Source organism: Oxyura jamaicensis, chromosome 15, assembly GCF_011077185.1.
Source record: "Oxyura jamaicensis isolate SHBP4307 breed ruddy duck chromosome 15, BPBGC_Ojam_1.0, whole genome shotgun sequence".
Taxonomy (NCBI): domain Eukaryota; kingdom Metazoa; phylum Chordata; class Aves; order Anseriformes; family Anatidae; genus Oxyura; species Oxyura jamaicensis.
In genome coordinates this window covers 9,332,023-9,344,742 of record NC_048907.1, presented here as the reverse complement: position 1 = coordinate 9,344,742, position 12,720 = coordinate 9,332,023, and the positions used below count along the sequence as shown (strand labels likewise).

The following is a 12,720-nucleotide window of genomic DNA, read 5'->3' as shown; positions in this document are numbered from 1 at the left end:
CTGCTTAGGGTGGAGGGGACTAACCACGCTCCCTGAGCAGTCGCTGCAGGCTGGTAGGTCCCCCAGCTGTCTGTTTGGTACCTCCCTTTCAGGTCTGTGGGAGGAAAGAATGGGGTCTGAAGACACCTAAGCCTCCTCCACTGCACAGGGATCAAGATGCAACTAGGGCAGTGGAATTGCTATCATCTGGCTTTCTTTTTTGGGCCTGACCTGTTGAGAGTGTCCTGCAGCTTGGTCCGGAGAAGTCCCGTCTTTTCCTAAGTGCCAGGAGACAGGGAGGGAGGTGCAGCAGGTGGGATGCTGAAGGCTGTCCTTCTCAGACCACTTGCTCTGAGTGCTGGAGAGGACACCTGAAAGCACATCAATTCCATTAAATACTTAACATTCACTTTGTCAAGTTTGAGCAGTAAATCATCCCCGCACATCTCCAGACTATCCATTTATCTTCCCCACTCCCTGGAGATCCCTTCTAAAAGCTATTTTCATGTAGAAGCGTGACTTTTAACTGATCATCTGCTTATGTTTTCAAATCATGTTTTATAATAGATCAAACTGCAGTTGTCTGGCAGGCTCATAGACACTTGGATATTGATGTGCATTTCTGTTCTAGGCCAGACTTGTGTCGATATCAAAGACAACATTGTTGATGAAGGCTACTATTTCACTCCAAAAGGGGATGATCCCTGTCTGAGCTGCACGTGTCATAACGGTGAACCTGAGATGTGTGTGGCTGCTCTGTGCGAACGGCCACAGGGATGTCAGCAGTACCGCAAAGACCCGAAGGAGTGCTGCAAATTTACTTGTTTAGACCCAGGTAAGACAAGACCGTTGCAGTTTTATCAAGCAATACTACTGTGAAACTTGGTTGTTTTGGGGTATAACTTTGTTTGAAGTGGTGCATCCTTTCAGTGCCTCGACACCAACCCCATCTGGGGAAAAATCCCACATCACAGGAAATGAAAAACTTCAGTCTGTTGCTAGAAATAATTAGTCATCCTTGGTGCTATTAGTGAAGAGCAGTAACTTGTCTCCTCTACGGAGGTTGACAGCATCGTTGATTTCTAATAGAGCATCTTGCGTGGTTTCTTTCTGATGTTTAGCTGTCATTAAAAGGAAAAGACATTTGTCTTGAGCACTAATTAAGTATCTTTTGCTGGACAAGAGCATTTATGTGTGGAAGTTTGCATGAGGGGATCAGATAGAAAGCACTGTTTCCAAATTATATGGAATTTTAATAATCAGGGCATGTGACCTTGCTTATGGAGTTTGGCATCTCGGTGCAGCTTCTTGTTTTGGATCAGTCCGTACGCTGTTTGGTCAGTGGCCTTTTGGGGATGTTACTTCTTGTGTAAAGAGACTTGCAAAAAGAAATCTATTTAGCATTTACCATGAGAGTGGTCAAATACTGGAACAGATAGGTTGCAGAGTCCTTATCTGGGGGGATATTTGAAGTCTGACTGGACACGGTCCTGAACAACCTGCTCAAACCTTTGCTCTTGAGCAAGGTTTGGACTAGATGTCCTCAAGAGGTCCCTTCCAACCTCAATCGTTCTGTGATTTCCTGATATTTTAAAAGAACCTGATCTTATCTGAGTGCACCAAGAAACTATTGTTCAGATCCTTCTAATATGGAAAACACAGGTCAAGTCTTCCTGTCAGAAGCTTCCATTTCAGCCTATTACAAAAAAAGGGGTGCTTATTGGCATCCAAACTTGTGGTCGTTCTTTTTCTTATCTGCACAAGTTAATGATTAAAGGCCCTGATCCCTCCTTGCTGTCACTTACATCCATTCTGACGGCTAAGCTTAACAGATGTTTGTAACTGGTGTTGCAGGCTGCTGGGGAGAGTCGGGGGTGAAAAAGCACTCTTCCTCCTACTCCTATCAGCGGAGTTAAGACTGTCTTCGCTGTCTTTTTTTTTTTTTAATCTTCAGGAACAGTTTCAGCAAGGCATCATCCAACAGACAGGATAAGACGACCTGGGATAACCTCACGCTATGTTCTCTAATCCTTGCTTATACTGTGGGTCTCAACTATTTCATGAATACTGATTTGAAGACTGTATTTTACCACATCCTTTCTGATCCCTAAGCTCTTCTTCCTGTACTGATGCTATATAAGACTGTTTCATTATACTCTTGTCTGAAGTGTTCAGGTTTTTTAGTAACTCAGTTTCTGAGAGAAGAATCATCAAGCAGTTGCCTAACTTCATAATAAAGTTACTTCAGCTAATGATAAACACTGAAATTTTGAGATGACACATTTTAGTTTTCCTTCTGGGTGTTGATAAATGACTATTCCAGCTGACAAAATTAATGAATTACTTTCTTTAATCAGCATATATTTATCTTTGCCCAATTCCTGCATATATCTTCCCTAAGCTTTGTTGCAAAGGAAAGAAAACTGCTCTACTAATCAAGGGTAAGTGAATTCATCACCCAAGGAGAGACTGGGGGGAAATAAATCCCGCTGTTGGGTTGGCAGGTAATCAGCTCGTGTTGTGTGAGTGGGTGAGCAACGATTACAAGTGGATAAAGAATATTACTCAAGGACTTGGTAGTAGGGGAATTTTTCAGTGGTAGGAGTAAGCTGAGCAATCCCAGCTGTACTATCTTGAAAGATGCTTCTCATTTAGTTGAAGATAAATAGCACATGAAAATCTTTTGTGTACTAATGCAGAAACTGAAGTCATTTGTCAATTGCCTCTTCATGGATGTGGGACTCCTGTTGTTTTGTGGGGCTCGTTTGTACAGATCTGGAACTCTCACTTGTGAAATGGTGTTCAAAGAAACAAAATATTTGAAAGAGCTGGTGATGGAGAAGCTTTTTAGTGACTAAAGTAGGGCAATTACAGGGTTTTACTACTGTCCTGAGTGTCAAACAGCCTTTCTGAAATAATCCATTCCTGTATATGTAGGTTGAAAATCTGTGATGGCTTGTCTCGTTCTGTGGAAGCTGGGTCTCTGTCCCTTTTTTTACTTTAATCTAGGACTTGACAGTAGTTGATCCAGCTGAACAGGCCGAGTGGTAGGAGCTGTCAGAGGGTGGGAGCAGCACGAAAGCGGCCCAGCCTCCCCAGAAGGCCCAAGATTTGCACTTTTAGCTGGCCTGAAGAGAATATGTGGAAGAGGCAATGTCAGGCTTCTGACTATGAGATTGCATCATGCTTCACTGTGTGTATGTTTTACCGAAGTCCTTTTATTTAAGGCAACTGTTAGAACTAATTTATGGTGGCCACAAAGTCAGCATTGCCATAACATGGTGGAGGAACGCCGGCAGGTCCGGGCTGTTGGGGAGGGGGTGTTGGTTGCTTACTGCTGCTGTGTGACTGCATCAGTTTGCGCTCTGACAGGGAGAGCTGCTAAAAGATTTGACAGCGTAGAGGCTTTTGTACTGCACAGCCAGATTTGAGAGGGAGTTATGTTGGAGTTCTATGCGTAGTGCACTATTAAATGAATTACTTGGGAATGGGTTAGGTAATAAATTAGCCGTGTACTTCTAACAATGCCTCAATAAGGTGGCTTTTTCTATTCCTAGCATTTGTAGCAAATCAGTATTTACAGTTCTTGTGAGGGTTCTTGTATTCTGTAAGGAATCTTCGGTGCAGCTTTTGCTGCTCAGTGGAAGGGAAGTTACCGAGAGCTCTTGCAGCTGTAGTGGGTGCAGGGAAGGAAAGGGGCCAGGGGCTGGTTGCTCTACCCACTGTGCTGGCATGATGCTGCATTGGCTGGGCACAGGGTTCGTACTTGGTGCTGCGCGTGTTCTCTAGTGCTGTGTAACTGTCACAACCAGGCTGTGCAGCTGCTTCATCTGCTTAGCCACATCTAACCTCAGTTCCCTTCTTTATTGGAGCTCTTTAACAGGAAATTTGTGCAAAGAGAACAGCACAGTCACTTCTGTCTGTTCTTGCATAGGGTGTCTGTCTGTTTGCAGGCTACTTTAAGCCCGATTAGTTGAATTGTGAAAAATACCTCTTGTGCCTGGCTCTGACAGAACAGTGATAATTTGCTCTCAGCCTTCTAAGCGTGGATCTGATTAGCTCTGGTATAGAGCTCTAGAAGCCCTAAGCTCCCGGGTCTGTTCGGTGTTCTGCCACTTGCTTTCTGTGATTTTAGGAAAACATTTGATTCCTGTTTATCTTAATCTCTCTCTTCAGTTTTTGAAAGACTGTTATCATGTTGATTCATCTTTTTAAGGTAGTTTTAGTTCCTATCATTTAATGTTGATAACCATGCTACCTAAGACACATGGAATTTGGATGGCGATGTCTTGGTGATAATGAAAATGTTTAGAGATTTTATTGTTTGAAGTAGAAAAGTTACAATGCCCTGAAGTCATGTAGAAATACTGTAGATATGCCAGTTCTTGGGCCTTTCCCATAGCTTCCAGGCTTGCCGTTCTCTTCGCTACAAGACCATCAGCCATGCCAGGGAGAAAAGTTGATGTGCAAAATACTCTTAACCTTTGTTTTTCCCTTTTTCAGAGACCCGAAGCCTTCAACGTTTTGTGCCTTTTGCTGTGTAACATATTTAGAAGCATTTAGGTCTCCTTGCAGTAAATAGATAAATCATCTAATGATTCATTTTTTCTACACTTCTGAAATCTGTAGAACTGTTAAACCAGGCTAATGAATCTCCACTCTGCATTTTTCTCCATTACTGACAAAAGAACATCGAGGAAAAATGAGTCTTGAACATAAGTAACAGCCTTCTTTTCTATATTTTATGTAACAGATGGGAACAGCTTGTTTGACTCAATGGCTGGTGGAATGCGTCTGATAGTTAGCTGCATTTCATCCTTCCTCATCCTCTCTTTGCTGCTCTTCATGGTTCACCGGCTACGCCAGAGGCGGAGAGAGCGCATAGAGTCTTTGATCGGAGCAAATTGTAAGTAGCCTGTATTTGTAGTGAGTCTTGATCTGTAAATGTGTGTAGTGTAAATGTGCTTCAGGATGAAAAGAGCAGAAGAGATCCAAATCTATGTGGAGAACATCAGTGGAAGTCTGGTAATAAATTCTAGTCAGTACTGTACCCAAATGTACTGGCTGCCTGAATGGGTCACTATTTGTACAAGTTTTGTTTCTATGAACCACTCATTTAAACAAATAAATGAGTACATACTTCTCCTGCGCTTAATGCTTATTATTGATGAGTTGATGTGTGGAAATAGGAAGCTTTGTGGTCTTGCCCATCTCTGCCTCTGTGTGTAGTTTCTTCAAACCTGAAGGTTCTTCAGACTTTTTAGCCAATAATGGAAGAATACTTGTTTGTTTGTACGTGGTCCAAATCTGAAATACCTTCCGTGTGTGAATGATGTCTTTAGTTTGAAGAGCTTAGATACAAATTGAGCTGTGGTGCAGGACAAAGAGGCTGGGAGCAGGTGGCCTTGGGTTTCGTTGTATAACGGCAGCGAGTTGACCTGTATAGGTTATTTAGGCTTTTCTAGGTGTTCAGGAGACGTGAGTTCCTTGGCTGTGAAAAGTGGAAGAAGGTGTTGTTTTTAAGGCCTTAACGTGAAAAAGAAAATGTAGTATAAACTCCTTTATTGTTTTCTTTCTCTTATCTTGAAATAGTGCACCACTTCAACTTGGGCCGCAGGATGCCTGGTTTTGATTATGGTCCTGATGGTTTTGGAACTGGCCTTACTCCACTGCATCTTTCAGATGATGGGGAAGGGGGAGCATTTCATTTCCATGATCCGCCTCCACCCTATACTGCTTACAAGTATCCAGACATTCAACATCCAGATGACCCACCTCCTCCTTATGAGGCTTCTGTCAATCCAGACAGCATCCTTTGTTCCACTCCAGGTATGCAGGCAGTAACTTCTCTTTTCCTTCTTGTTTTTATTTTTTATTTAAAACAAACAAACAAAACTATAGTTGTATATTTTAGTGATTGTGGTGAGAAAATGTATTTCATAATACAAACCTATTTTTATATGGCAAAGATTTTTGTTAAAACTATCGTTCAGCTTGGGGGTTGTGGCGTGTTTTTGTTTTTTGTTTTTCTGGAAAAGCTTGTTTGGGTCACTCAAATTAAAAGTGGAGTCCATGCTGCAAGCAGCTCAACTCTTAGTCTTTACTGATTTTAAAATCTTCCCTTGGGTGGGTTACATAGTTTCCATCATGCTGGTACCTTTTCTGGTCTTTTGGAGCTAGGTCTGTAGAAACTGGTATTAAAGAGTAGAATAAATGCCAAGTACAAGAGATTTTAAACAAAACATAACCAGCCTCTTCTCCACTCCCCACTCCCCCCACCCACAGCCAAAAAATTTGACCAAAAATACCACTTTTTAATGATTCACCCAGCGCTCTTCAGTTTTGCAGCTGCGATATTAGCATACTGTAGAACTCATTCCAATTTCGGATTTTGTAGCAGCATATCTCACAAGATAAGTAAGATGCTTGCACTAATCAGTCTTATTTATATATATCAATGTTATATTTTTGCTACATAATTTTCCTCCTTTGCCGTGTCATGTGCATTAATACAAAGACGGGAAAAGCTCAGAGCTTCCAGAAACCACAGATAGTAAATCTATTTGAGAACGTGAAATGACATACTTCACCTTCTGATTCTGCCTTTCTTCCTCTTTTCCAGATGGAGTTCTTTCTCAGACTGTGCAGAGCAGTCCTCCATCACTAGGAAACTGTGATGTATCCCCACAGCTTACAGAGGGATCGCTTCCTCCCTCAGTTGGTCCTTCTCCAGTGGAGCTGGAAGACTCTGCTGACAGCAGCACCTTTCTTGTCCCTCCCGACACACCGCTAAATGAAAACACACCGGCAGAAACTCTTACGGGCAGCCGTCACAGCCACTGTTCTCTCAATACCATTGTATAAAGGAATAAAAAGCCGACTGCCGGTCAGAAATAGTTTTAGCAACTGTTTGCACAGACAAACACTAATCCATGGTTTGAACTTCAGAAGGAATCTCCACTTTGTTTTGAACACTGCTTTTATGTTCTAGATTAGGATCGTGCCTCTTGTTTTTGGCTGTCGTTACTCGTTCACTAATCAGTTTGTCCTGTAAATATGGACTGTATAACTGCTCTTTTTTTTTTTTTTTCCATTGGCTATGGAAAAGAATGCAGAGAATTCCTTTGACTTCTAAGGAGAGGAAAAGTATGGGTAGTGTTTTTTTTTGTTGTTGTTTGTTTGTTTTTTAACTGAGAGGAAACAAAATCTACATCAGAAAAAGCTGCTTGGATTTGGCTGGATACCACTGGACCCAGGGAACAGACGATGGAAGAGGGGGGTGGGGGCAGTCATTGTTCAATCAGTTGCTTTCTCGTGCTTCAGTGCTACACTTGGAAAAGACAGAGAAGACTGAACTGCAGGGGAAGGGGCTAGGTGTCTGTTACACAGAGCAGGAACACTGAGGAGCTAAAACATGTTACCACATAAGAGTTACACAGTACAAAATGTGTGTTTTGATCTGCCTTGCTGTTACAAAACACCCTAGGGACTGGAGGATAAATGATCTACACAATGTGCGACTTTGTTTATGGAAGTGGGTACTAAGAAAACTAGGATTTGCAATTACAATTCTGTTGTTGGTGGCTGCAAAATGTAATGCTGTAAGGTAAACTTCTGTGCTATAAAAAAATGGGTCTGTGCAGGGCTGGGCTGGCATCCCTTCAGTAGAATCCTCGTACATGTCAGGTAGTGCTTAAGGGAAGAGACGGGGAGCGGTTAACTTTGACACAGTCTAACTTCACTATATGAAGCCCCTGTTTGTTGTAATCCCATAAGGAAGACTGAAATGTTTTTCTTTGTAGTTTAACTCCTTTACAATGAACAGTTGCACAAAACTGGCCTGGATAAGAGACCATTGTTCTTGCTTTTCTTATTGCATGCTATATTTAGCATGTGTGTTCCCTCCTTTCCATTTCACTTCTTTACAGTTTCTACAAATAACATTTAAAAACACTGATCAACACACTGTACATAATGTTTAATTGGACACTTGTTTCTTATCCTAATCCTATAAATGCCAACCCTGTTCTAGGAATTCTCCCCACCCACACCCCAAACCATTTATCCAGGTTCCACAAGGGGTTATAATGAGGTTAGCGTACTTAAATCAGTAAAGCAGTCTGCTTCACTCTGATATGTGATCTTCAATTTTCCCCTCAGATTGAATTCTTTAAGCTAATTTAAACATTGCAAAAAGAGATTAATTCACTCCCTCACTAATCCCAAAGTCAAGCACTGTTGGCTTTGATAATGAGTGCAAAACAATCTTTACAGGTGGTTTTAAGTTTAAGTGGGATTGTAGTGTACAAATAATTTGCCCCTACCCTCCATCCTCCTCCTGCCTCTGCTTCTCCTTGACTTACTGTAGCAGCCAGCAGATGAGATAAATTATAAGGAATATGTAAAGAATGCCCCTTGTGAGTGTTCTCCTATTACCTTATGAAGGGTACAAGCCTAGAGGGACAGGAAGAAAACACTGCATGGGGGTGTATATGTGAATTATTTTTCTAGTAATGATGAGAAATCATACTTGTATGACAAATCCTAACCCACTGTTGTGGTTTCCCAGTGCAGCTGACTTTTCCCTATTGAATATGCTGCTACTTTCTATTCTGTGTCTTGCCTATAGGCTTATACTGTACTTGAGGATTGGTCTTGACAATTCAACTCCTTTTGCACAGAAAACTGTGAGTTTCATTATTGAGATCATATCTGGAGTCTTGACATTCAGACATTTGCTAACAATCTTGAATCCGTTGGAGAGTGAATCACAGTTCTCGTGTGCGCTGCTGCCGCGCGAGTAGGAGGAAGCACTGTTAGGAAGCCTCTCCGCCTGGAGTCGTACCACCACGGCGCGTCCTGTTCTCTGGTGACTGGCTCTAACGTGAGCAGCACGAAATGAGAGGAGCAATTCTCCACCCTGGGGGATCTGTTGCCATCTCCTCCTCTGAGTTCAAGTCCTGGTCTAACGAAGTGGATGGATAGCAGTAGTGAGAACCATGCATACAAATTGAGCATTTCTGAAGTATGAAAATAAAGCGGGTTTTGTGCATTTTTGAGCACATTCATACGTTTTATACATTGTATGTACTGATTTTTCTTTAGTTTTGTAGGTACGAATGCGTGTGTGTGCGTGTGTGTGTCTCTGGGTGGCGATATATATATAAAAATATATATACTGTAGACGGTACCCTTTGTGCTGCGTCCAGCTAGGTGAAGCTAAGCACTGGGATATAAACTAGGCTCTTAGGGTTAATACTTCTCTGAAGCTGGCTACACTCTGTTGTAGGACAGGATGTGATAGTGTACACTTAAGTAGGATGCGAAGTCTATGCTACTACAGTCTGTTCCTGAAAATATTTTGTTAGCAGTGCAAATTAGAAAACTTCTAATTCCTTTTGAAGCCAGATGGAACGTTCATTCTCTGTAGTATCCTAGCGCAATAACAAAAGGCCTTTTGGCTTGGTTTAGTCTCTGAAGCTGTGTTTTGTGGTTGAGGTGAACAGATACCTTACCTCACACATCTCATAACACTGCAGGAATCTGTTCAATATATATTTTTATTTTACTTTTGGTTCTGTGGTGAATTTATTGAAAACTTCATGATAGCTCCCGGCTATAGTTGTTCCAAATGTGGGCTTCTTTGTAGAGGCCTCAGTGTAATATTTTTCCTATAGCTTCTGAGCCTTTCCCACTTGTTGTATGTTGGCACAGAGGCTGCAACTTCCTCTCTTTTTCCCTATCCTTCATCTTAACTGTAAACGAAGAGAGATCTTGCCTTGAATGGAGCAGCTCACTAAGTATAGCTCTCGTTTACCTCTCAGTGAGCTTCTAATTTGGCAATAAAATTGTCATTTCTTTCCCATTTTAATGTAGCTTTTTCACATTGAGTTTTCTCTCTTGGAGTAAGAGCCTCTGTAGCAGAGAACGTCACAACTGCTAAGACTTCTGGGCCAACTGGGGAAGGGTTAGTTTTCTTGACAGCAGTTGACTCCTCAGCAAAACTTCCTTGCCCTTGGCAAGGTGACTGGTACATAGCGTTGTTCCGAGCGCCAATTAAAGAGTTTGAAGCTTGATGCTTGCCTGAGGAAGACCTTATTGTTTTGATTGCCATTAGACTGATGAGATCTTTTTGAGTTATTTTGTGCATTGATTTTTTTTTTTTTTTAATTTCCCCCCCATCACTGTTCACTTCTCTGGATGTTTTTCTTATCTACTGGTGCATCCCCGATCTTCCTCCAGATACAGCAGGGGAGGTTCCATTACCTTATCGTTCCTTGCAGCACAAATGAGCAAAGAGGGCATTTCTCTTTGAATGTTCCTGACCACAATCTATCTTGTCAGGTGTCAGTGCTCTGTCCTGTGCAGGGCTCACGCATCCCATTGTGGCCTCTAAAAAACCGTTCCTCAGTTTCCCCTTCCTTACTACGTACTGTGGTGCCATATTGAGGTCTCTGCTGTTCCTTCATGGGCAGTCATAGATATTCACTTGTATCGATGTTATCAGTGATACACGTACGCGGTCTCACAGCAGCCTCTCTTTTTTTACTAGGTGAGTTGTAGAATATCGTAACGTTAGAAAGACGGTGGGGTTTAGTTCTGTGCTAGAAGATCAAAATTGTCATTCAGATGTACAAAAAATTGTCTGCGTAATGTTTGGTTGTGTCTAGTCCTGAGTCTCAGATGATTCCTTTATCCATTTGTGACAGGGCGCTGGTCGAGAAGAAAAAAGAAGCAGGTGACTTTTTCCTGAAAGCTTAATCTTACAGTCTGCGCTCAGGCAGCACTCCTGGCGGTCGCTGGGCTCTGCCTGAGCCGGTGGCACAGGGCTTGTCCGATTCATGTGTCTCTGAAGTTTCACCTGGGAAGAAATTGTGACCAGTAACTTACTGTTCTTTTCCCACCTAATGTTAATTGAATTTGAAGCTGTTTTAAAAACTGTTTTTATATTTCAGAAGTCATTTTTTTTCAGTGATAGAGCCCTGAAGTTTTGCTGTTTTCTCATATGATTCATAACATCTCTAAGTTCCTGAAATGTATTTTTTCCTCTCTACTTAGCTAAAGAACATGAAATATACAGAAATTTATTTTAAATATCCCTCGCAAGTTGGGAACTGGACCCTAAAATTAGAACACATCAGTGTAGAGGAGGCAAATCAATCAAAGTTCATACATTTTGCTTTCACCGTTACCCAGTTCCAAACGAAATCTGTGTTTCTTTGGAATAGATGCATTCAGCGGTGAGGATCTGCTTCCCCTAACAATGTTCTGCATTAGCTGCCTGCTACGGTACGACATAGCTTTAATTTTCCAGTATTGTGCACCTTGAACGTTGAGTGGGTTGGAGCTGATGCCAGCAGAGATGCTGCACTTGCAGCCTGCGTGCATGGCCATGCTGCACTGTAATCTGAATGTCAGACTTGTGTATGCCTGGGAGGCTGAGAGAGAGAATGAGACACTGCTTTTTACCTTCTCTTGGAAAATAATTTTAGCCAACGCTGCATTTGCAGGCTTCTCCTGTGTAGTTGGTTTGTGACTGGATTTAACTGTGGCAGTGTATAAAAGATTTTGATATTCTGTGAAATACCATGTAGAATTTAAATTTGATACTATAATAATTCAGTCCCTGTGACACTGTTTTTTGTTTTAACTTCTTTCTTTGGGGTTGGCACTAATCTTTCTTTTTCTCAAGATGCTGTGAGAAACATTTCATCCAAATGCCAAATAAATTGTGTTCTGTAAGACGAACGGTCCGTTTCGGTGTCTCCTGATTTCTCTCACTGGTGTGGTTCTTTAGCATTGTTAAGGAAGCCTCGTTATGTGCACTTCCAGACTGATCTTGCCAAAAGATCAGGAGATTTTGGTTTCGAACAGGGTGGCTGTAGAAGTGCCTTCGTGTACAAATACCAGCGGGATTTACCCGTAATAATATAACTTGAAGAAAGTCTTGTGTTGATACTCCTGAAGGTGAAGTGCAGGCTGTTCCTGCTGCCCTCGTGGAGCTTCTGTGAGCCTGTGGAAGGAGCAGAAGTGGGGCAGGAGCCGCGTGAGGCAGCGGTAGGGGGGGAGAGGAGGGAGCTGAGCCCTGCAGCTCGCCACGACCTGCACAGAGCAGCCGGGCCCTTGGGCAGTGCTCAGTGCCTGATCCTGCCCGGGGACTGATGTTTACCCAGCAGGGATCACAGCTAGGTGCCCAGGGCCTCCAGAGCCCCTTGTCAGCGCTGATCTCTTGTCACAAGTTGGGTGTCACTGGTGGAAAAGCCTGACGGGACCTCCGCCTGTCCCAGCCTCGAGCTTTTTTCCTGAGGTTTCCAAAGGGAAGCCTGGGGCCGTGCCCCGTGCCTGGCACTGCTGCAGGGCAAGCTCTGCCCTTGCTGTGCAGGAGAAGCCTTGGGGGGACCCGGAGCAGCCTTGGGGCAGCGGCGGAGCTTTGGCGGGGGGCTCGTGTGGGCAGCAGGGGGCAGGAGCGGGCCGCCGGGAGGCACGGCCGGCCCCGGGCCCTGCAGGCCGCTCCCCGCCCTGACGGGGCCGCCTGGCGGCAGGGCCGTGCCCCGCGAGGCCTTGCTGGAGAAATAAATAAATCTCTTTCAGCTCTTGTGCGGCTTTAGGAAGGCGAGCCTGCAGTTGCAGCACGGATTTCCTCTGCCATCCCCTGAGCTGCCCCCCGGCCCTGCAGCCCCCCGATGCCTGCGTGCCCCCATCCTGGCGGCAGGGCTCCACGGCCTTCTGGCCTCAGGGCTG

General features: G+C 43.4%; 1 protein-coding gene across 2 annotated transcripts in view; it reads left to right on the top strand.

The window, feature by feature from the left end:
• The window catches only part of DGCR2 (DiGeorge syndrome critical region gene 2), a 48,882-nt gene extending 37,155 nt beyond the window's left edge, over positions 1-11,727 (top strand). For both annotated transcript variants that reach the window (XM_035340962.1, XM_035340961.1), the window contains exons 7-10: positions 611-814; positions 4,733-4,885; positions 5,572-5,808; positions 6,602-11,727. In XM_035340962.1, the coding sequence (XP_035196853.1) occupies positions 611-814; positions 4,733-4,885; positions 5,572-5,808; positions 6,602-6,843 (836 nt within the window). In that variant the 3' untranslated portion in view covers positions 6,844-11,727. The remainder of the gene's footprint in view (positions 1-610; positions 815-4,732; positions 4,886-5,571; positions 5,809-6,601) is intronic.
• Positions 11,728-12,720: the final 993 nt, after the last annotated feature.